General features: G+C 37.4%; 1 protein-coding gene across 3 annotated transcripts in view; it reads left to right on the top strand.

The window, feature by feature from the left end:
- The window catches only part of MFSD14B (major facilitator superfamily domain containing 14B), a 37,346-nt gene extending 12,283 nt beyond the window's left edge, over positions 1 to 25,063 (top strand). For 2 of the 3 annotated variants that reach the window (XM_082075286.1, XM_082075285.1), the window contains 10 exons: positions 1,947 to 2,009; positions 4,262 to 4,389; positions 5,270 to 5,384; positions 7,141 to 7,359; positions 8,486 to 8,599; positions 9,149 to 9,220; positions 16,365 to 16,477; positions 17,372 to 17,469; positions 19,334 to 19,491; positions 23,444 to 25,063. In XM_082075286.1, coding sequence (XP_081931412.1) covers positions 1,947 to 2,009; positions 4,262 to 4,389; positions 5,270 to 5,384; positions 7,141 to 7,359; positions 8,486 to 8,599; positions 9,149 to 9,220; positions 16,365 to 16,477; positions 17,372 to 17,469; positions 19,334 to 19,491; positions 23,444 to 23,647 — 1,284 coding nt within the window. In that variant the 3' untranslated portion in view covers positions 23,648 to 25,063. The remainder of the gene's footprint in view (positions 1 to 1,946; positions 2,010 to 4,261; positions 4,390 to 5,269; positions 5,385 to 7,140; positions 7,360 to 8,485; positions 8,600 to 9,148; positions 9,221 to 16,364; positions 16,478 to 17,371; positions 17,470 to 19,333; positions 19,492 to 23,443) is intronic. The other variant, XM_082075287.1, reaches the window with a different exon arrangement.
- The last annotated feature ends 205 nt before the right edge of the window (positions 25,064 to 25,268 follow it).

Raw genomic sequence — 25,268 nt, 5'->3', positions numbered from 1 at the left:
CCTCTGTGCTCTTGAGGGTGATCATCTTTATTTGTAATCTGCTTTGCACACCCTAAAGACTGATATTTGATTTAAATCATTTCAAATCTAGCTTAATACCCTGTACCCTTCTGTCTTGTGGTAACCTACCTTGGCTTGTTGATCAGACAGCAGTACTAGAAGACATGTGGAACTTTCTTATGAGCAAGGTTCAGCCTTTGACGTAACAGCTGCCCACTTTTGCTCAAGCAGGTTTGTCTGCTAGAAAGGGCAGAAATGGAAATCTCTGACCCATTGATCAAAGCTCATGAACACTCAAGTTTTTTGTGGTTGTGTCATGATTCTCCAGGTCATTGTCAACACTCAGTAAGGTTAGAATTTTGTGTTGTGTATTGTCAAAATAAACTGTATGCTAAGATAACTGAGATTATTTAAACATTTTTTAGATTACTTTTCTACTTCTTTTGACATCTGTCAGAAAAGCTGTAGTGGTTATTACATGGAGAAGAAAAGATTTAAAGTGTTTATAAAACACACAAAGGCTGTTTTGCTCACTACCCAAAACTTTTACTCACTACTCTTGTTTATGGAGTTGTAAGCCAACATTAGTAAATCACCATAAGCAATATTGATCTCTTAATGACATATCCTGTATTCAGTATCATCTTTTTTTTTTTCAATATGTAAATACTTTAATCGGTAGAACTTGAGGAAGGCAGTTTCCTCTACCAGTTTGTCAACTTTAATTTCTTGTGCCTGTAAAGTAACAGAAATTAATCTTGAAAGCTTGAACTGATATCAGCCATGGTTTTGTTCCTGGAAAAATACTGGAAAACACTTTACAGAAAGATAAATATATTTGACTCTGTGAGCTTCCTTTTTTTTTTTCTTTTAACTGAGAAGATGTCTGCTTTCTAGATCTCTAATTTGACCCCTGACTTTTTTTCTTCATTCGTTTCATGAGATCAGTGGTCAAACCAGTGTAAAATTGTTTTAAATATATAAACAGTAGATGAGACCAGAAGGAAAAACAGGTGAAAATAAGCAAAACTATCTCATCAGTAGTTAACATGGGAACAAACACCTTTATTGAACTTATGATTTGAGAATCTCAGTCATCCTTGGAAAATGATACTGATACTTTTCAGTGACACTAAAGTATGGTGTTTCTGCAGGCTAGTGGCATTCTCAGTATGTTTATAAATACTTTTTGCAGTTGTTGCCACTTATCTGTAGATAAAACCAGCAAATACATTTGAAGTACATGTGTGTACATGCTTTGATCATTGGAACAACTTTTTAAATTGACATAATAGGACCAGTGTGGCCTTTTAACTCTCTTGCATATTTATGGTAAATCTGTTTAGTATAGATTAACATACTTGCCCTTGAATTAAGACTGCTAGTAAAGCACCTTAAATGAATTCATAGCTGTACTTAAAGGATACATAAAACACTAAAAACTGTTGTTAGTATTTATAAGCATCTACTTGTTCATCAAAAGTGTTTCTGATTACGAGATTAATGAATATCTACAATTTGTTCAGAAACAGTTTTCACAGTGCCTTTTTGGGCAGTTGTGAATATAGCATTTTTTTTTTTCTTGACTGAGTAAGTTAGCTGAATCACATTTTCACTCCTAATTAGTAACAATGATTTAGGCAGCCTTTTGATTTATACCATTTGGAGAAGCTTTTTTCTTACATTGATCTCCATTTCGAGCAAAGTACCTCAAACCAAAGTGTCTCTGCAGTACAGTGCGGTCTGTGCCAGCAGATGAATTTATGCAAATAAATTGTTATTAAACCTTCTCAGAATATTATCACGAAGACAAATATAGTTCTGGGGTAAGATACTTTTTTACCAAGTCCTAATAGAGCTATCCTGTTTACACAAATAAAATTTAAACTTTGAATCAACTTTCTTCTGTCTCTCCTGATTCAAATAATGCTTTTTTATCTTGTCAGGTCTTACATGAAACATTCTCCCATCACACATTTTTAATGAATGGTCTTATCCAAGGTGTTAAGGTAAGATTTTTTTAAAACCTCTGACCTAAGTAGTCTATGTGTTCCTACATTGTAATTTATCTCTCTTGCATTCATCCAGAATACTGAGAATGTAACTAATTCTTTAACTATTTTTTCATTGTAATGGTTGTGTTCTTGGGCTCAGGTCAAGATTTACAGGTAAACAGTAGCATCTTGAAACAAATGAAATGTTTCTAGAAGTTTAGATTCCTCTCACTTGGATAGGTACCATTTGTAGCTATTGTAATCTTGATAACGATCCTTCTGAAAACGGAGCAAGGTTTTTGATGTCTGCTTCCTAATGTTAGATGATTTAGATCAAAAGCAGATTAATGCAGCCATGATGACACAATTGAGATTAAAAATGAAGCACTTAAATGCTGTGATTTTTGTCCAAGATGTAGTATAAAAGCTAATTTTCTGCAGGGTTTTTGTGGTGTGTGGGTGGTGTGTTTCTCCCCCCACTCCCCCCACCCCTGGCCGGGCAGCTTATAGTTTACTTACATTACTGCAGTCATACAGTGGTCATGCTGGATTGTTGCCACAAAAAAAGTTTGCAAAATTTCTCAAGCATTAAATAAAACTTGAAAGTCTATTCTTTGCTAACTGTCTTACTGGGAGGCTTCAAAGCACTTAGTGTAACACATGTTATGTTAGCACTTAGTGTTAATTTATAGCAGCCAGAAATTATTTAGCTTTGTATTCTGTAGCAAATCTAAAGCATTGTTTTTAGCTGTAAGAACGTGACATCTTTGGGATGGACTTGCTGTCTTGACATATGTCATGGTGATCTGGCAGAACACCATGCACTAGGGGTATTGGGATGTCTCAAACTGAAGGAGGAAGTTAACTTTGCATTGCTCTCTTAGAAAAACAATGGTCATGTTTCTCTTGGTGTTTTCTTTCAACTCCATTCTCAGTGCATTGTAACTATGAGTATCACTTAAAAGTGGTAAATGAAGAATTCCTGATATATTTTCTACAGAGCACATAGGTAGAAAAGTGCATTACTATCATGGTCTAAATGTACATATTGCTCTAAGAGGTGTAATAACCAGGGGAGCCTAGATCAGAGTGAGCTTGCTCTTCAGTGTCCAATACTTTATTTAAAATGCTGTTCATGAAACATCAGGAGTGTTTTGGGTGACAGCAGAACGCGTTAGTTCATATTCTACTGAAATCTGACGGAGAAGCAAAAACATTAATTTCAACTAAGGCATCTAACTTTCCTAGGATCTGATAGCCTGGCTTTATAGCTTTTGCTTTCAATTTACTTACTGAAATCATTGAAATCAGAGTTATTCATTGTGATGTGGCAGAATAGTGATTCAGTATAGTAGTATGTACACATATGTTAATCTTGAAGGTGACTATATTTGAATACCAGAGGTTAACTAAAGTTAGCTGAAATAGACTTCCGGTGTATTGAGGTGCTTACAGGACCATGTATCTTCTAATGTTCGGATTTATGGCAGAGTTGGGTTGATGAGGGAATGATACACTAATGAGGAGGAAAGGAAAATGCATCTGTTATGGAGGTTGTGCAGTCAAACCTGTGAAAGGCTTTGCTTATTTTAATTCTTTGATGTCATACAGAACATATTTGAAACCTAGCTTCAAAGACTTTATGAAATGCTGAAAAATCTAGTGTTTGATCCTTAGTCAATATTTTGCCATGACAACTGTAGCTGTAAGTCTGACTTTTGCCACTTTTGCCATTATGGTGTTCCACTGTCTCAAGGTGTCAAGCTTGTCCTCATAGTTCTTGCAATGTGCAAGGGTCCTGTACATCATAAATATGTAGTTTAAAGCAATAAGTGTTCTGTTTACTTTGCTTCAGAGAACAGTTAGGTTACCCAAAATTCTCCTTTAGGACAGTCCAAATCAGAGGGCAATTTGGGTTTGGGAAGTCTCGTGATAGAAGCTAAGAAGATGTCGTTTGTGAAACTAGCCTGTAGGTTTTGGAGATTAAGAAACTTTTGCAGTCTGTGGTACTTCTATATTGAATAAAACTGATCTTGAAAAAATGCATGCCTCTTCTGTGTTGTTTTTTTAATGCACTCAGGTCTAATAGATTCAAAACTTGGAACATAGAAAAGTAGTCTGTAGAAGAAATTGTGTACCATTTCAGTTATCTACAATTTTGTGTTTAATTTCAAATCAAATTGCAATTTTAGTCCATTTTTATATTGTGGTTGAAATGAAACTAGGAAATGTAAATACAGATGTTAATTGTTTTTCTTCTGTCACAGGGTTTTTTGTCATTTCTCAGTGCTCCGCTAATTGGTGCTCTATCAGATGCATGGGGAAGAAAATATTTCCTTCTTCTTACAGTCTTCTTCACTTGTGCCCCAATTCCATTAATGAGAATAAGTCCATGGTAAGTAGTACAGACTGCAATAAGAGCTTGTCAGTACAGCAGAAATTCAGAGGAATAGTTCGGGGAAGTGGGAGAGCAACAATAAGACAAGGGAAAACCACTTTCCTTTCAAGATGTGTTTGCTTTATTCTGGAGCTTTTTTGTTTAAGAGGTGTTAAAATTGTGTATCTTAAAAGTAGAAATTATAGAATGTGAATTAGTTACTTTATTCACACAAGTATAACAGTAATTGACATGGTTTGATAGCCCTGTCTAACTCGTTTTTAAGCTCAGCTGTTCATCTGTTTCCCCTGAGGACTGCCAGTGCTGGTAATAAGCATACTTTTAAAGCTAAATGAACCTTAGAGTTTATTGACCACAGAAAAGTTCAATTGCTGCAAACGAGATCTTTTAAATCTTTGACTAGGCAACTTTGCAGTCTTAACTGGGTAGAATTGACTTGGCTTCAGTTTCATTTACATGTTTTGTGAAACTTGGGAGGATTACAAAAGAACTTCTTGTGCACTGAGTGTATTCAGAGTTCAGATTTTGAAGCATTGTATATGATAGTTTATTCCTTAACTGGTTGAGAAATTGAGTTCTAAGATAATTCCTTTTGCATAACTTAACCTTGCTTAAGCTTTGACCGTATGAAAATGTATAGGTACCGTGTCCTAAAGGGGCCACTTCTTTTAGGATGATGTAAACAGTAGAATATAAAAAATTGAAATTATGTTTTCCAGTATTTAAGTGAGACTGCACAATCATTTGTTTCCAGTAAACCTCTACATTAGTTCTTGAGCTACAGTTTTCATAGATTAAGTACAAACTTGCTTGATTAGTAAGAGAAAAGCAGGAAGTCTTAGCTTAAACTTTCTAATTCTTGCTTTTAAATTCTTAGGTGGTACTTCGCTATGATTTCAGTATCTGGAATCTTTTCTGTTACCTTTTCTGTAATATTTGCCTATGTAGCTGATGTAACACAAGAACATGAAAGAACTACAGCCTATGGACTGGTAAGATACACTGAACTTGAAATATGAAGGTCATAATCTGACCGTTTTTGAACTTGTGTTTTGACGTGCACATTTTTTCCTGATTACTGTAATGAGGTTGATAGAGAAAGGAATGAACCATGATCAAGGCACTGCATTAGGGTTTGGGAAATCTAATTTAGACTTTTTAGTGCTGCACAGACTGCTCCTTGCTTATAGGAACAGAATAATAATTTAACAATTTTAACCGTGGAGAGGGCATATGTAACAAAACATGTTTTAAGTTCTGCAGGCACAACAAGAAATGTTATTAAATGCAATATGAGTTATTTAAAACTTGATCTTGCAATATCTTTCCACCACCCATAAATTGCACTTTTTGTTTGTGATTTCTTTTTAATATAGAAGGACTTTTAGCAAGAGAAGAAGAAAATAGTTCAGTTAGTACAAACTAGCCTTTTGAGTGATGATACAGTTCCTGCTTAGTTTGTATTCCTGAATATCTGTGTTGGCTTGGCTTTTGCAGGCACGTTGGTAGATGGATGCCCTTAGCCTTTGAACATCATTTATCCCTTCATCTTCTGCATCTGTTTTCACTCTACAGATAGTAATAGACGTGATTCTTGGCTGACTGTACCATACTTTGAGCTTTTAAGTTTTCTCTATTTTTAGCCTTAGGGATGTATCATTCCTCAGATGATGATTTAACATTTAAGAAAATAAAGGACTTAGTTCTCTTGAATCAAGCATGTGTATTGTTATAGCAGAGCACAAAACAGGTTTAGAAGTTCTGGAATTACCACTTCATTTTTCCTGCCTATAAAGAGGGCCATAAGTATATTCAGAGCATATATTTTTCATGCCTTCAAACAGTTTTTTGTTAACAGAAAAAGCTCGGTCTGAAATTCTATGAAGTGAAAGACAAAAGTGCACTTGTTTTGATCATGTATAACAAATTGATTAGGAAGAGATAAAGACCTTTTTCTTAGGAATTTTTTTCTAGCTTGGTATAAAGCAAGGTCTCTAACTTGTGTTCTTACTTATTTTATAATATAGTTATGCAGAGTGTTTTTATTTTGGGGACTGGAAAAAAGTAGTAATTAAAAAACCCAAACAAACTAGCTTTATTCTAACCTCTTGTGATTTTTATAGTGAAATTTAACAGCACTGGATTTTTCATCATTTTTTGCTGTATGTAAATATAATTGGTGATCTGTTAGTAGCTGCATGTCACTACAACATCGTAGGAAGGAATACACTAGCTGTTGAAGTTGTTGCCATAGCTAATGATCTCCTAGTTTGCTGTGCTGTCCAGTGGTAGCTCAGTATTTAAAATGCAAACTGTTAGCCAAGGCATTATGTATTACTCTGTGCATTACCCAGAGTGCTTAGTCTCAGTTTCACTTAGGCAGGCATTTAAATGTGCTGACAACTTGTTCAGTGAGATCTCATCAAACTCATAACTGGAAAACAAAACAGAAAAGTTAAGTTAGTCCATTTGAAAGTAAGAGCCATTTTCCTTTCTTTGAGCCAGACTTGCAGACTGCAAATCCTGTCTTGTATGGTGGACTCCGGAGGAAGTTGGAAAAACTTTGTTTGGACCCATATTTACTATAATAAATGATTTTTTTTTTTTTTTAAGCGTAAATTTTGACTTTTTGTTTTTATTAAACCACACCTCTGGGTGTGGGAGTGATGGTGTTGAGCAAATGACTTCATTTTTCTGCAATGGCAGAAGGACCACTTCAGCAAGTTTATAAACTGTTCTTGTGTGTAGGTATCAGCCACCTTTGCAGCAAGTTTGGTAACTAGTCCTGCCATTGGAGCATACCTGTCAGCCAGCTATGGAGATAACCAGGTTGTACTAGTGGCCACGCTGGTGGCTGTTGTGGACATCTGCTTCATCCTGCTAGCTGTGCCAGAATCTATGCCAGAAAAAATGAGACCTGCTTCATGGGGAGCTTCTATATCATGGGAACAAGCAGACCCTTTTGCAGTAAGATGCACTTCAATAAGTAATTAATAAATAACTAATTAATAATAATTGCATTTAGTAAGCCTGAGAAATCTTTAATCTTATTGGTACCTTGACTATTCAAAATACCATAATCTCTGTTCTCTGCTCTTGCACAAAAGGATCTAACTACATTTAAAAAATAAAACGGACTTGGTGAATTAAATGGTTCTTGACTTGGAAACAGTGTTTGGTGTAAAATCCAAAGGGAAAATGCTTTACTTTTTTAACATCCTTACTCTGTTTTATTGTAAGAGAAATACTGAATTCTTACACTGCTACAGACCCCAAAACCTGATACTATAGGACTTTTCCATATTCATTTTATGCTTTGTACTTTTGGTTGGCAGTGTCTCTTCAGACTCTTGAATTCCATATTTGATTATATGTCTTTTTAATATAGAATGGATCTATAAAGCCTGGTTTTTCTACTGGCATATATAGAAAGGGTTAAAACATATCGTGCAGTCTTGCTAGTAACTTATTCACTTATTCACACTTACTCAGCTAATTTGTGTTTGTGTTACACCTTGGTATCTTAAGAGAGGAAAGAGGGATTGTTCTTCATGAAATTCATCCTGCTATTACTGGTTGTAAATGTTGAGAGATGACTGAAATACTTGAATAATTTTTTATACAATTTATTTGTTACTCAAACTGATTCATGTTATGGGTGAACGAGTATAAGAAACATACAAAGTAAAATACTCTCATAATTTGGGAAGAGAAACAGTTATAATCAGGATATATTATTTTCTAGCATCTTTTGGAATGGGTTATTATGGAGATCAGTTAGAAGATACTGATACATTTCCCTAAATATTATATTATGCTGTTTTCAGTGAATGCTTAATTTGACATTGAACAGTAGCTTCAAAAATGAAATGGAAATTCTGCAGAAGAATCAGATACTACAAACCATAAAAAATGGGGTTGTTTCTAACTTAATGTTCAGCTTAACCATTTCCATGTGTGATTTTTTTTTTTTAATTGTATGTGTGGTTAAAAATAGATTTTAAGAAAAGTGAATCCACCTTCTGCTTTCTTTCTGCTTTCCTAAGACTTTGTATAAATGTTCCAATAATTTTTTTGTTTCTTTGTTTTACAGTCTCTGAAAAAGGTTAGAAAAGATTCTACGGTTCTGCCAATCTGCATTACAGTGTTTCTCTCCTATCTGCCTGAGGCTGGCCAGTATTCTAGCTTTTTTCTGTACTTGCGACAGGTAAATGTTGATGTCTTCACATGGTACTGATAGTGTTCAAATAACTATTCCCTAAGGCCTGTTTCTTGTTGAAGACTTTGCAGAGAAAACTTTCTGGCAAGTTACAGCTTTAAAAAAATACAGACAGGGGACTTCGCTAAGCCAAGAACTGAATAACACTTGATTCCTGATGCATAAACTCTGCCACAGCTTGAGCACGTATTCATGAAGTTAAGCAGACCTTTGTCCCCATTCAGTGCAGCAGTTTGTATGTCTTGAGGCAAGATCCTGCCAGTTGAAGAGCGATTGTGTCTGTGAGAGGGGATAGAGAACTTCCATTTCCAGATACATGACTTCCTCTGTCTTTTTTTCTTTTAAGACTGTTTTTTTTTTCAAGTGGGTTTCTTGGCAAGCAGTTGAGTTAAGGATTGTTCTTGAAAGTGGTTACTTCATGTATGGATTAAATTATAAGCAGGGATCAGCGTTGTCTTTGAAGAGGATATCTCTTTGCTAGTGATTGTCCTGGATTCTGTTTGACATTACTTTCATGCATTTTCTGCTTTTCTTCAGATTATAGGTTTTGGATCTGCTACCATTGCAGCATTTATAGCTGTGGTAGGCATTCTGTCTATAATGGCTCAGGTAAGCTTTATTTTTAGTGTCTTATTAAACAGTACAAACTGAATGCCGAGGCATGCTATTCTACTATTAAGCTTGTCTATAAACTTCTTACATGCTCTAAAGTGACAGTGTGTCTTACATTCATTGAAGATTATGTTCATATATAGTTGGCATAAATGTCTTGCTTTAAATCTGCTTCCTTTAGAAACTGGACTTCGGGATCAGAAAATGAGCCTAAAATTTGCTAAGCTTAGATCAGTAAATTTTCTGAAACTCTGGCTTTAAGTGATAAAAATGATACAGGAAATTGATTACTTAATACAAGGCCTTCTGCAAGGGGAACATGTTATTTATTTTTGTCGAGGGTTAAGATTGCCGGGTGACAATAAAACCCTGGCAGATGTATTGTTAACCCCCTCTTCCCCCCCCCACTTCCCCTTTTTTGCCCCTCCCTCTCCCCCCTTCCCACTAAGGACAGGCGATCGGGAGGGAAAGAAGAACAGAGAGAAGAGAGTTGGAAAAATTAAAGATGTTTTACTAATGCTACTAATAAGAATAGAGAAAATAGTACAAAATATACAAAACCAATCTTGAAAGTCTCAGCAACTGCAGAGCCGGCACCCAAAGTCCTGGATTAGACTCTGCAGCCAACCAGTGTGGCAGCCCAAATGGGTTTGCCTCTGCGCTGCCAGTTGCTTTTCTTCCATTGCTGTAGCCACCCCCACAAGGCATTTGCTACCATCCATGAGTCAGTGTAGAGATAAAGTATTGGCCACTTCTCTCGTTCAGCAATGTCCAAAGCCAGCTGGATGGCTTTCACTTCTGCAAATTGACTAGATTCACCTTGTCCTTCAGTGGCTTCTGTAACTTGTCATGTGGGACTCCACACAGCAGCTTTCCACCTTCGATGTTTTCCTACAAGACGACAGGATCCATCTGTGAACAGTGCATACTGCTTATCAGTGTCTGAAAGAGTATTATACGGTGGTGCTTCTTCAGCACGTTTTAATTCCTCCTCATCTGGAGACATCCCAAAGTCTTTGCTTTCTGGCCAGTCTGTAATCACTTCTAAGATCCCTGGGTGATTGGGACTTCCAATTTGAGCTCGTTGCGTGATCAATGTAATCCATTTACTCCACGTAACTTCGGTTGCATGATGTGGAGAGGGAACCGTCCCTTTGAACATCCAACTCAGCACCGGCAGTCGAGGTGCCAGGAGGAGCTGTGCTTCAGTACCGATCACTTCTGAAGCAGCTCGAACTCCTTCATATGCTGCTAGTATCTCTTTTTCAGTTGGAGTATAGTTGGCCTCAGATCCTTTGTATCCTCGACTCCAAAAACCTAAGGGTCGACCTCGGGTTTCTCCTGGTGCTTTCTGCCAGAGGCTCCAGGTAAGTCCATTATCTCCGGCTGCAGTGTAGAGCACATTTTTAACATCTAGTCCAGTCCGAACTGGTCCAAGAGCCACCGCATGAGTTATCTCACGCTTAGTTTGTTCAAAGGCTTGTCGTTGTTCAGGGCCCTACTCAGATTGGTTCTTTTTACGAGTCACTTGATAGAGAGGGCTCACAATGTGGCTGTAGTCAGGAATATGCATTCTCCAAAAACCTACAACGCCCAAGAAAGTCTGTGTCTCCTTTTTATTAGTAGGTGGAGACATTGTTGCAATTTTGTTGATCACATCCATTGGGATCTGACGACGGCCATCTTGCCATTTTATTCCTAAAAACTGGATCTCTCGTGCAGGTCCCTTGACCTTGCTTCGTTTTATGGCAAAACCAGCATCCAAAAGAATCTGAATTATTCTCTCACCTTTCTCGAAGACTTCTTTCGCTGTGTTGCCCCATACGATGATGTCATCAATATATTGCAAGTGTTCTGGAGCTTTACCTTGCTCCAATGTGGTCTGGATCAGTCCATGGCAGATGGTAGGACTGTGTTTCCACCCCTGGGGCAAGCGATTCCACGTGTACTGGATGCCTCTCCAGGTGAAAGCAAACTGCGGCCTGCACTCCGCTGCTACAGGAATAGAGAAAAATGCATTAGCAATGTCAATTGTAGCATACCACTTAGCTGCCTTTGACTCCAGTTCAAACTGCAGTTCTAGCATGTCAGGCACAGCAGCACTCAGTGGTGGCGTAACTTCATTCAGGCCACGATAGTCTACAGTTAAGTCTCCACTCGTCACTAGACTTACGCACTGGCCAAATTGGGCTGTTAAAAGGTGAGCGAGTCTTACTGATCACACCCTGGCTTTCCAATTGACGGATCAACTTCTGGATAGGAATCAAAGAGTCTCGGTTGGTGCGATATTGCCGGTGATGCACCGTCGTGGTAGCAATTGGCACCCGCTGATCGTCAACCATCAGCAGTCCTACAACAGAAGGATCATCTGAAAGACCAGGCAAATCAGACAGCTGTTCAATATTCTCAGTGTCCACAGCTGCTATACCAAATGCCCACCTATACCCTTTTGGGTCCTTAAAATACCCTCTCCTGAGGTAGTCTATGCCAAGGATGCACAGAGCATCTGGACCAGTCACAATGGGATGCTTTTGCCAGTTTTTTCCAGTTAGGCTCATTTCAGCCTCTACAACAGTCAGTTCCTGGGATCCCCCAGTCACTCCAAAAATATTGATGGATTGCGTTCCTTTATAATTAGAGGGAATTATTGTGCACTGAGCACCAGTGTCCACTAAAGCTTTGTACTCCTGGGGGTGTGTTGTACCAGGCCATAGTATTTGTACAGTCCAATAAACTCTGTTATCCCTTTCCTCCACCTGATTGGAGGCAGGGCACCTCTAATTTCTGTTTTGCACAGTCTCTGGGTGTGAATTAGAGGTTCCTTCAAGAGCATCAGAATCTCTTCTGCTCCTTTTGTAAACTGGAGCAGCCACCTTCCTAGGAGTTTTTCCTTTGATCTCACGTACTCGTGCTTGAAGTTCTGAGGTAGGTCTTCCAGGCCACTTATTCATGTTTTCTCCCTGCTCATGTAGGAAGAACCACAGTGAACCTCTTTTTGTGGGCTGCCTCTGTCCTCTCTCTCGAGATTGGAAACGCCTTTTCCTAACAGCTGAAACATAGGTTTGTGCAGGTCGTGAATGGTATGTGTCTTCTCTGAGTTCTTTGATTTCTTGCAATAGCTTTTCAAACCGGTTATCAGATTTTTCACACAGTTTCTCCACAGCAGAGACACAAGCCCGTAGAGAACCAGCAAGGCTGTCCTCAAAGTTCCGGAGCTGCTCAATCACTTCAGTAATATTTTGTATACCTCCTGATGACCAGACCATTCCTGCCAATGACTTAGCATATGTGGGTGGTGCACTTTGTACAAATCTGCGCCACAGAGGTCGTGTACAATTGATTCTATCTGGGTCTGTCCCCTCTTGGCTGTTTGGTTCAAAATAAATGATCTCTCGCACAGCTAATTCTCTCAGGAACTGAATACCTCTCTCCATAGTATTCCATTTCCCTAACTTGGATATACAATCTTCCTTGTAGGGAAATCTTACTTTCATAGCTGCCAGGAGTCGGGTCCAGAGAGTAGTGACATTAGACTCTCTTGAAATTGCCTTATCAATGGTGGAATCTCTTGACAGAGATCTCAGCTGCCTGGCTTCAACACCTTCCAATTCAAGTGTTTCTGCCCCATTGTCCCAGCATCAGAGCAACCAGGTTAAAATATTCTCTCCTTCACGACGACTAAAGTCTTTTTGCAGATCTCTCAGCTCACCTGGAGAGAAGGACCGAGTGGTGGTCACTTCATCTCCTCCCTGTCCTGATGATGCCCCTTGGGTTGATGTTGGCCCTGTGCCATCATCTGCTGTACGGGTAGTCTTTCTAGTGACTTTCTTACAACCGGCAACTGATGCTGATATGGGTTTACCATAATTTGATTCATTTCCAGAGTCTGAATGACTGTCACAGTGGTTACTGTGGTTACAGCAGCAACAGTGGCCAGTGTGTGAAGAAAGGGGGGCTGCCTTAGCCTTTGAGGCTGGAGAAGTAATGTTATCAGGAGTGGTCTTGGCAGAGGAACTCTGCGTAGGAGCTGTAGCTTCAGCCTGTGAAACCGCCGTTGGCGGGGGGGCAGTGGCTGCAGTGGCAGTTTTTGCTGTTTTGCTCTTTCTCGAGCGGCTAGGAGAGCTTTTTGCTAAAGCTTCCGAAGATGCACCGCAAATCTCAGGACAACAAAGAGACGCAAACCTCCTGTTGAACGCCATTTCTCTTAACAGAAGCACAAAATGACACACATTCAGCAAACCAGATAACACCATCACAGTTCTGTCAAAACTCCAAGGATATTCAAAATTCTCTAAAACATTTGCAAACTCTCCTAGCGAAAAACGAAAGTATTGTTAGTCAGCCTTTCTAAAGATTCGCTCGACCAATTAGCAAACACAGAGCCGTACTGCTCTTTAATCTCTCCTGGAGGCTTTTCAAGGTAAAGCAGAAGCGAGTAGAAACTCATTAGTGGCTGCAGTATAACGAAATAAACCAGTGACAAACCACACAGTATCATCATGATCATTGTCCAGTTCCTTGTTGTTACATAATGAATACTTTGATTTAAAAAGAAAGCCCAACACAGATATGGAATCAGTGAGCACAATGTAGAAAATAACTGATACAACTTATGCCATAACATCTCTAAATCAATGTAATTCACTTTGCCTTAATACCACTAAATAATATCCAAAGCAAACAGACGCGCGAGTATCACAACTCTATGAGCTGGCACCATGCCAAGAAAACTGAAAGGTACGTTAGAGCAGCAGAAAGCCAAAAATCTTTAAATTTACCCCTTTCTCTTGCCCCACGTTGGGCGCCAATTATCTGTACAGGGTTAAGATTGCGGGCTGACAATAAAACCCTGGCAGATGTATTGTTAACCCCCTCTCCCCCCCACTTCCCCCTTTTGCCCCTCCCTCTCCCCCCTTCCCACTAAGGACAGGTGATCGGGAGGGAAAGAAGAACAGAGAGAAGAGAGTTGGAAAAATTAAAGATGTTTTACTAATGCTACTAATAAGAATAGAGAAAATAGTACAAAATATACAAAACCAATCTTGAAAGTCTCAGCAACTGCAGAGCCGGCACCCAAAGTCCTGGATTAGACTCTGCAGCCAACCGGAGCTGGATTCAGTCTCTCACTAGGCCTCAGTTCGCAGGGACGACTCGCAAGGTCCTCTCCTAAGGTCGGCCATAAGGGAAAAGGGACGAGATCCTCATGATCTCCCACTTTTATATGAAGTATTCACGTGAATGGAATGTTATACACAGTTGGTCAGTTTCTTAGTCACTTGTTTTCTCGTCACCCCTCTCGCGAGATGTCCATCCATGCTTATCAATATGTTTGCATTCCATTGCTAGGTTTACCAAAACATGTGTCTGGTTCTCCAGGAAAATGCAGTTAATATGAAGGCTTTAGCTGACAGGCAAAATTCACTGAAAGAGAAACTTGTTTTTAACAAAACCAGGACAATTTTATGCAAAAGTAATGCTTCTTGCACATACTCAGTTGCTCACGCTGTCAAATGTGTGTACAAATGTTGTAGGTATTGACATGGCCTGTCCAGGGTTACTTAGGCTTGGCATGGAGGCCGAGGAGCTGTGAGGGCTTGGTACATTACTTTCATGCTTATTAATTGGGAGCGGTGAGCTGGTTTTTGGACAGGTCCTTTGTGCCTTTTAGAAATCAAACATTTTTTGTGATGTGATTTTTTGGTTATCCTTATGGGTACAGTTTGTTGTCTCGTAATAACAGAAAGAGGAATGGCTAAAACAATGTGCTGTAACCTTGTTTCTATCCTTAGCAGAATGGAGGTCTCACTGTTTTAATGTAAACAACACATTCCTCAGTGTTTACAGGTTTTACTGGTGTCAGTTGTGTCCTTCATTATCAATACAAGTCATTATTTTATTCTTTGTGATTTGTTCTGATACTTTCAGGTGCACTCACATTTGCCAATCATACTTTATTCATACCTCTGTATTTGCTAAAAGTCTCTAAAATGGCTGTCTTTCTGGTTCATGATTTTCAGTGTTAAAATGAAGACATTCTGCTTTGATTTTCAAACTCTTTGAAAAATGAAGGTTATTGAAGCAAGCTTTGCTTCATAAACACTGATTTGTGTTGGCATGTTGGATATCTCCAGAAAGAACTGATCACATGTAGATAGAATTACTGTATTTTTGCTGTTTAGCTTTCAAGCTAGCTTTGTCTAAGAATGAGAAAAAGAAAACTAGTGTAAGAGGTACAGGAGAGAGGAAATGTGCTCTGCTCTGCAATCCTGGTTCCTTTTCTGTGGTGCTTTACTGATCCATTGCTGAGTTTCTCATTTTAAAGAAAAACACATTCACTGAATGGAGCAGTCCATATGGATTTTGCTTTACTAGGAACAGTCTGCTTCTTGCCATGAGTATATTGCTGTTTTATCTGAATTGGGACCTCCTTCCCCATCAGTAGTAACACTTCTAACAGATGAAAAACAGTGGTCTTCCTTTAGGGCATCTATGTTTAAGACTAGTTTCCCTGTGCAAATAAAAAGGTCATATGAGTGATATAAAGAGTTGGCAGAAAATGTAATTAAAGATGAAAAGGACTTGGCCAAAAAAAACCCCACGGGATTTACTTTTTGGTTTTAATTGTAAATTTGCATAGTAATTCATCTGACCTAAAGAGATTACTACTTTTTTCCCTGTGCTAACAGTCTTTTTTTTTTTTTTTTCTTTTTTTTTTTTTTCCCTCTAGTATTTGTAAGTACTGGTGAATTCAACTCACATCCAGCCTGTACTGTCCTAACTTGATGCTAGCATTTATTGTAGGACTCTCTAGTCTGTAAGGAAACGGAGTTGTAAAGGTGGAAGTGAAAGCCTCTTTACAGTAGAAACAGCCACTGAGATATAATGTCCACAGAGAAGGCAGTACGCATGCTTCTTGATATCCTGAGGTAGAAACTCTTCAATAGCTAAGAGTGCCTGTACATCAAATGCTTGATGCGGCTTGTTTGCATTTTGGACTTAATACGAGGGAAGTAAGAGCACAAACAGTGTGAAGTGCCTCACCGGTTGAAAGCTCTTCTGAGTTACTTGGTGTAGAACAAGAAATTACTTGAGCAATCTGGCTGTTAAAAATAACTTTCAGATGAGTCAATTTCTCTTGCAGACTGTGTTTCTCAGTATCTTGATGAGGTCAATAGGCAACAAAAATACTGTTCTCCTTGGCCTTGGCTTTCAAATCCTTCAGCTGGCTTGGTATGGTTTTGGATCTCAGCCTTGGTAAGTACACGTTTTCATAGGTGCATACCTGTGAAGGAATTGAAAATGTTTTTCCAAGAGATTCTGTCTTTAATTCTGTTATCATGACTACTAAAATGTTCTGTGAATTAAGCATTCTCATTTGCGTTACACTAGCAAAGTTTAGTCTGTATTTTGCATATGTAGGTTGAATTTTCCAGGTATATAGTGTAAATTGCAAGCTAACAGCCCTTTTGAAAAAGGAGTCTGCACCGTTTTGGTTCATTGCGGTTTATGTTTATAAATGTGGTCAAAGGTTTTTCTTAAACTCACAAACTAGTAAGTAGTATGTTCTCTCCAGTAATTCCACTAGATCCATTCTAATTAGTTATTGGACCTCTATTTTTTTCTTTTTTCTAATGTGTCATTCTCAACATATTTGGTCTTGGAACCTATCTAGAGCTTCTTTTGTTGGAAAAACTGTCTGTAAGTAAAGTGAACTAGAACTGTGAACTGGAACAGCTTTGTTTTGCAAAGTTTGTCCTACTGACAGTGATGAATGCTTGTTCTTTATCAGAGCAATTCCTAGTGAGCTATACAAGTTAGAAAACTGCCTCACTGGGCCACCCCATGAAATTGTTCCCATTCCTTTGGAATGGGAAAGCATGTGCATCACTTCACTCCCACTCTTTTCCTCTGCTGTAATAGCTCATGTGGAATCAAATGAGCTTTTATTGCAGCAATCTTGGGGTATTTTGTGGGAGGGGAACAGGAAGAAGACCCAGACCAGATAATTTCCCATCTCTAGGTATTTTAATGAGTACTTTGAAATGGCATTAAGCCTTAAATGAGGGTACCCTTGTCACCCTTTTTGAAGGAGTGGGGACTAATTCTATGGTCAGTCAATTTTTAATTCAAATTATGCATTCAACACAGGATGATGTGGGCAGCAGGAGCTGTAGCAGCAATGTCAAGCATTACATTCCCAGCAATCAGTGCTCTGGTTTCACGAAATGCAGAGTCAGATCAACAAGGTGAGTATTGAATGAATTTGTTTCAGCATCAGACTGTTTTCTTGGATGACTCTAGAAAGCAGAGCAGGTGTACTTTTCAAATATATTGATGAGTAATGCTTTTCTTTGGTATTATTTTGGAAGTCTGCCAGTCTTTGTAAAGAGGAGTGAGGTACACAAATTTGACATTTGCATTGCAAAACACATAGTTTCTGTTTGACCAGCTACTTATACCTTTCTGTGAAAGTACTACAGAAGCAACAAAACCAGATGTGGTAACTGTCATGATTTTTCCTTCCTATTTATTATGAAAAGTAATATTCTATAAGTAGATAGTGAGTATTAATGTAATAGTACTAGCTTTTTATTGAAAACTAAAACCACATTTTACTGGATTAAAATAAGCCTATATGAGAAGCTCTGTTCTGTGTGGAAAAGTTGTCTCTATTTGCTATAGTACTATAGATTTTCAAGGGAAAGGAAGTTTGAGTAAATAGTTGATGTGGGAAGACAGAAAAATTAATTGGTTTTGATGTGAAGGGGAATGAACAATCAGAAATACTGCTTCATTTAAAGTAAAGTGAGGAGAAGAATCATCGCGAAGTATGACACTTGTTTATAGTAACTGGATTTAGTGTTCTCTTTCAAAAAATTCTGTACATATAAATCAGAAGTATCAGTCTTGCTTTAACATTGTACAACTTGAACTTAAGTAATGGGAGGTACAAAGGAGGCATAGTTCTAGAAGACAGCTTGAAAAGGTATTTTATGTGGGTTTTTTATCACTCCTATTTCCCTGATTTTTGTTTCCAATAGAGACATTTAGAAGAGTTTTGAAAGAACTAGTTTCCTAGTTATGTCATGAAATTAATAGTTAAGTTGATGGAAGTCATTAGTCTCTTGTTTTGCGTAGAGGAAACTACTGCTAGTAGCACAGGCATGCAAAAATTTCTGGAGTGCAGTTTTGCCACCTAGTGGCATGAAGATTTTAAACTTATACAATAACAGCTGAAGGAAAACCTTGGACAGCTTTCTTTTTGACATACTTTATTTCCTTTCATTTTACATGTTCCTGCCTTAAGGAGGAAAGGGTTGTGGAGACTACTAATGTTGTAAAAATAGAGTTCTGTAGAATCTTGATCTGTAAGATCATCTAAAAAAAATTTTTTTTTACAATGTTGTCACAATCACCTAATGAAGCTGCAGGAGAAGCAGACCCATAGAACTTTAACTAAACTCTGAAAATACTCTAATGTAGAACTGCAACCCATCTAGTATTGTGAATTTACTGCAGTACTGCTGAGTTACTGCCCTGAATAATGTACTTGATCCTTAAATAAGTTTTGGTTTTGGGCTGGTGAAGGGAAGAAATTGGTTAGTCTGTGCATATTTTGCCAATAACAATCCTTAATACATAGATATTTTATTATAATTTTCACCTGAAGATAAATTAGGCAGGTACCACACTTAATCTCTGCTTTCTTCGTTGTAGGCTTTGGGTAAGGGTGGAAGAACTCTAACACAAAAAAAAATATTAGACTTGCACGTAAATTTAGTCCCTCATATTCAAAACTCATTCTTTTGATATATATCTACTCAAAACAGAGATGTAATCCTGAATTACAGCAAAACATGAAATTTTGACAGTAAGATGGTAATTTTTGGAACACAGTAAATTTTAACAGAACTTTATCTTTAAACTTCCGGGAGCATGCAGGTCCAGTGCCAGAATTATGGTAAAGCAGAGGATTGTTTTAATCTAGCCAAGTTGTCTTCAATGTATTTCGTAAGATTTTATTATGAGAAGTGCTGTTTTGGAACAGCTGTTGGCTCGGAGTATTTCATTCTTGATTAATAAAGTCCAACTCTTTTTTTTTTTCATTAGGTGTTGTCCAAGGAATAATAACTGGAATCAGAGGTCTGTGCAATGGTCTGGGACCAGCACTGTATGGCTTTATTTTCTTTCTGTTCCATGTGGAGCTCAATGAATTGCCACCTGATCAGACTTCAGAAAAAAAAGCAATGCAAGATCCCAGTGATGAGGTAGGTTTAAAATTCGGTGTGAAGTTTGCAGCATAGAACTCGTAAGGGTAAAAATCTGTCATTTTTGGTTGATTTGAAATCTTGGTATCTAATTGCTGAACTACTTAATTCTCACTTGTCAGCTTTATTGAACTATTAAGGTAACTCATAATTTAAATTTGATAGTAACTATTTATATTTCCAGTAGTAGCAGCTTTGTTTCAGTATTCTGACAGAACCAGTTAACTTCTTTTGATGTATATCTACTCAAAACACAGCTGTAGTCCCGAAGTACAGCAAAACATGAAATTTTGACAATGAGATGGTAATTTTTGGTAACTCAGTAAATTGTAACAAGTTTATCTTTAAACCTCACAGGAATAGGGTAATTATTGGTGTAGGCAGTAATGTAGTATACAGTTGAGATGTTTTTGTTTTGTTTTGTTTTGTTTTTAATTCAGTGGCAGTAACAATGCTGTTCATCACCTATCCTTACCTGTATGAAACTTGAGGGGGAGCGAAGAAGTCAAACCTATACAGCATTTCTTTGGTACTCCCTTCAGTCTTTTCTTGTGTCCGTTCCATCTTTGTTTTAGGTCTGCATTTTTGTCTGGTTTGTTCTTTCCCATTAGGCTTCCGAGATACCAAATATATGCTTACCAGAGTTTGGAGAATCTTATGGTGCTTTTTTCTTGTTCACTTGATTGCCCTGACCACGTCAGCTATGATTTCATTGCTCTTTCAAAGTACTAAGAATGGACTTTTCAGAGAGCTGATGATCTCTTAGCTTGTCATTAAGCTGATTAAGAAAGACAACAGATTAGCTGAATATGTAAATAACTGGTGGCTGTTACTATGGAAACAAATGTTTGTGGTTCATCTCCCAGTTGCAAGTAATATTGGTATGTTCTGTTACTTTAAGAATATTCATGTGTATTTTTGTTGAAGTAGCCCAGATGTATTACAGTGGAGCCAGTGACTGTTCCAGTAAGTTACAAATGAGTCAAAACTTCTGTTGTAGAATTTTCTAAAGCTTGTGGTAGAACAAATTCCTGCACTGGAGCCTAGTGTACAAGCTTTCATATAACAAAATAATGATTTTTCTAAGCTGTGTTAATTAAAAAATTTCAGACATCACTGTTTTATTCAAAATCTACTTAGTACATAAGACATTTTTTAGTTAGCAATACAGCAAAATCAGTAAGTATTTACATAACTAAGATTTTTTTATTCTCGTTTCAGTGCGTCAGCTCTTACTTTTAATTATGTATTTACTCGTAAGCTTTGTTAAAATGTCTTCCTGTTACTAGGCACCTAACGTAAAACTATCAGTCACAAAAATAACAATACCGTTTTTTTCCTACTAATTCTTATGTTTAAGTCTAATATAACAGTGGGAAAGAACTCCACAATTCAAATGCTACATAGCTTTAAAAATTGATGTAAGTAAAATGAGTGGAAATGTAAACCGGGGAATGCACCAAGTTTAGACAAGGAAATTAGCAGTGCCAAGTTTACAATGCTAGTACTGGTACCTTGGATTTGCAAGTCCCAAATACAAACTACTTGTCTCTTGGTTTTGTTCCGTGTTCCAAATTGGCAACTAGGAGCTGCTTTACAGATACACATTGTTTAAAAAATGTTTTATTGGCTTTATTAAATGCTAATAAATGTTCACTAAGTGTTTTAATAGCAAGTTTAAGTGGTCAAGTACCTTGTTTTAAAAGCTACTAGATGTCTGTGGAACTGCAGTTAATTTATATAATGTGATTTAGTCTGTGACAGACATTGTTGGGTTTTTTGTTGTAGGTTTTTGTGTTGTGTTTTTTTTCCTACTCTTACTTGCCAAAAGCAATGGGTCTATAGGAACTCAAAAGAGGATGCACTGTTTCTATGCTGAACCTGGATCCAACCCAGTGTTGCTGTTGAGGTGAATTAAGAACAGTTCTTCCTCCTTTGTTTCCACTGCTCTAATACTGGGTGTTACTGCAACTACAAGAAGTAGATTTTTAAGTTGTTATCAGAAACAGGTTGTTTATATAGGTATTGTAAGAATTATTAATGCGAAGAACAAATTTGTTTGTGTAACTGTTTGCAAATTTTACTCTGAGAAAAAGCTGTCTTGTCCACTTTTAAAAACCAACCAACCAAAACAAGAACAAAACAAAAACACACAAACGAACTAACGAACCCCAAACCCAAACATCTAAGTTTAACTTACTGATTATTGTTGTAATTTAGTATTGTACATTTCAGATAAAGGTATTCTGTGTTCACTGATGGACAGAGTGCTAAATTAAATTTTTAGATATGATGGTTTTGTAAACCTTCATATTCAGACAGTAGTGACAGGGAATTCTAGATGCGTATTTCGGTTACATATACAAATGTACAGACTGGATTTTTTTTTACTTGCCTTTAAGTATTAATTTGTACTCCTCTGAAGGACTTTAATATTCAGCAAAATCCTAGTCTTCTCTTTTTTTTTTTTTTTCTTTTCTTGTGGAAGTGGGAGAGCTGCAATTTTACCACAGGTCACATTTGTGATTCTCTTCCATGAAAGAAAAGATCTGATGCACCTATTGAAGCAAGATTGTGTATCTGCTCTCCTGAGCATAAATAGCAGAAGTTAAGCATATCTTTCTTAATTCCCATTTAAATATTTTCAAAACTGGAGAGCCTAAAGAGGAAAGTGAGGTGGCATCATTAGAATGATCCACATGGAGCCCTTACAGCAAACAGAGCAGTCACAGGCTGTGTTGGGCAAGTAGTGATAACACTTGGCAATGCAGTGAGGAAGTGCTGCTTTTCAAAACTTCTTACTCCATTCAGTGAAACTGCAATAGTGGCATATTCAAGAGCTGCTCAGGTAAATCAGCTGTTACACTACAAATTAGGATGTTAATTTATGGAATTTTATTACATTCTTTGAGTACTTGTGGCTGTAGCACCTCTTGGAAGATCTAAGTAATATTGTTAATGTAAGTTCTGTTAATATGATTATATACTTCAAATTTAGAGACTTCCAGCTGAAAAAATTGGGCTTCTGCTTGTAACAAGAGTTGAAGCAAGGGAAATATCCTGTTACGGTATGCTTAATTGCAGTGACTTTCTCAGTTCATATTAGAATAACTTCCTGCATTTCATTTGTTAGAAAAAGTACACAATTGTTATCTTCTGATTTTTATTTAGTTCTAGTTGACAAAAATACGGAAAAGTTGTTTAAGATTTAAAAAACAAAAGCATCACTAGATTGCTGACACTGTTTTGTAGAGTTTTGTCATCAGACTTAGCTGGTTTAAAATTAGTCTTACAGCCTGTTTTTAATTGTGGTCATGAAATGTAGATAAGTTGTATTTTAAATTTTAAAATAAACTGCTTAGACACAAGGGAGAGTAACTCCAAATACTAGGTTATCATACATGCCAGCAACCTGTCTCTGCAGGGAGAACAGTATGTACCGCATAGCTTGCTGAGTTTCCTCACTCGTGTACGTTTTTGGGGATGTTTGTGTATTCAGCTAACTTGATTTTAAAGTATGTCAGCCATGGAAGCAAATGGAAAAAAGTGAAGTTCAAGATTCATTGAGCATTTTTATTTCTGGATGTTGAAACCTTATCCTATTATTCTTCAGAGGAGTCTTGCTGATTTAACAGGCATGTTGCCTAAAGAAAAAAAAAAGACATTACAAAGAAGCATGAGTCATCGTCTGTTTAATCAGCTAGGAAATCCTATTGTCAGTTGTTAATTTTGTGTATGTTTCTGGTTTTTAGGTTGCTGTGCAGATCAGGTGAGGAATTCTTAGGGATTGTAGATGCAGAAAATTCATATTACACTACACATATGAACTTGTTTGCATAAACTTTGTAGTCACTGTAACTATGTCTCCCATTATCTCCTGCTAAAAGGTATAGTTTTTAATGCAGAAGTCAATGTCTAAAACTTTATGAATTTGGTGTTTCTTTCCCTGCAGAGAGCAATCATTCCTGGTCCACCCTTCCTGGTTGGAGCATGCATTGTTCTTCTGGCTTTTCTAGTTGCCTTATTTATTCCTGAGCACAGCAAGGCCAGCAGTACCAGAAAACACAGCAGCAGCATCAGCAGCGCTCTGAGTAGCAACCTCGACCGAAGTAGTGAAGAGGATATTGAACCATTGCTTCAAGACAGCAGTTTATGAAGGCCAACTTCTGAGGAGACTGTGGAACCAGGTCATGCACTGAACTGTGGCTCTGGAATCTTGGTGGAATGTACAGAGTATCTGGCTTGCGAAAGGAAGGCAGGTGTGTGCTAGGGAAAGTCACATGCTGTGTGACACTTGAGGTTGATATCGTACTTGCAGGAGGGTTTATTTAGCAGGACAGGTCACAACTAGGTGTGATGCTACCCAATACTGGACCTATGTTAAATCCCAGTATTTGGTAGAAACCCAAATATACAGACACAGTGGGATGTTTAAGTTTGAATGTTAAGTTCCCAAAGTTGTATGCAAAATAATCAGGTTTAAGGCAGAATAGTTTCTGCCACAACTTTTAAAGGTTTTTTTTGCATTTCTTATGCCTTTTGTCTGCATGTATATCACGTTTTGTCCTCACAGTGTGAGAGGGACTGATCTATATAGTTCTGGTATCTGAAATAGTGGTTGTCAACAAAAATAATTCGATTTCCTGAAGATACATTCTCAAATATTATTTAGTAATGAGAAGTCCAGTAGTTAACAGATGAAACTGAGGTGATTTCTGAGGTTGTATGATCACACATGACAGTCATTACTCATCAGTGAGGGTCATATCGAAGTCTTAATCACACATTCCAGGTCAGTTCTGAGCAGTTAGAGCAAATCCAGATGGCTCCTGAGAGCACTGGTCACATTAGTGTTTTGCTGATTTAAAAAAAAATAATAGAATTTTAATTATAAAATGAGCAGCATCAGAAATATGGACACTCCTGACTTCTGAGACAGGAAAAACAGTGGATGCCAGAGTAGTTTACAACAAGAAATATGTATATTTATTGCATTTTGTCACTTTATCTGCCATTTGAAATAATCTTTCATATTAATTCTTTTCACCCCTGCCTTAACTGCTACTTAGTGTTCAGTTATTCCTATTTAGCCTTCATATCACTGTCTTACCTGCTGAATTTCATGGTTATATTCATATCGAATTTCCTTTCTAAATGATGTTTTAAAGGAGTTATGAATGGCTACAAATGAACTAATTTTTAGAGACATTTTATGAAAAATACACAGATTTATATGTATTTTGCTGCAGTGTAAATGGACCATTAAACCCAACTTTAATGAAGTACTCCTATGAATGTTTTATATGTATGCAATATATGTAGATATTTGTAAGGCGTTTTAATTTTTCCAAATGGGGTGCTGTGTAAATCATGTATTTATAAGTGTTATGGGGGTACTCACAGATATACAGTTTTTTAAAAGGATTGTGTATTGACTGAACAAATTTTAAAAATATATATATTTTGAAACTTGTTCTACATTGAGCAGAGATAACAAACCTTTTGTACTATGCAGTTTGGTTAAGTTAATAAGTTTCCTGATGCATAATAAATCTACATCTTAAGGTTTCTAGGTTTCACGTGCAAGTGTGTGTTCTTCCACTTTTACTATTGTGCCTTCCCTGCTTCTGAACAGAAAGGATTTAATCCTGGTTTAATGCTGGGTTACAGTACCTGAATTCCTGTTGTACTGCTGTGTCTGTGTCATCAAGCATGGTGAAAAGCATGCTTTGCTCAGAAGTCCATTTGGTATCTGACATGGTATCCAACAGGATTAG

This window comes from Streptopelia decaocto (assembly GCF_964273445.1).
Source record: "Streptopelia decaocto genome assembly, chromosome: Z".
Taxonomy (NCBI): Eukaryota; Metazoa; Chordata; class Aves; order Columbiformes; family Columbidae; genus Streptopelia; species Streptopelia decaocto.
Note: the sequence above shows the minus strand (reverse complement) of the source record. Positions and strands in the feature narration are given on the sequence as shown.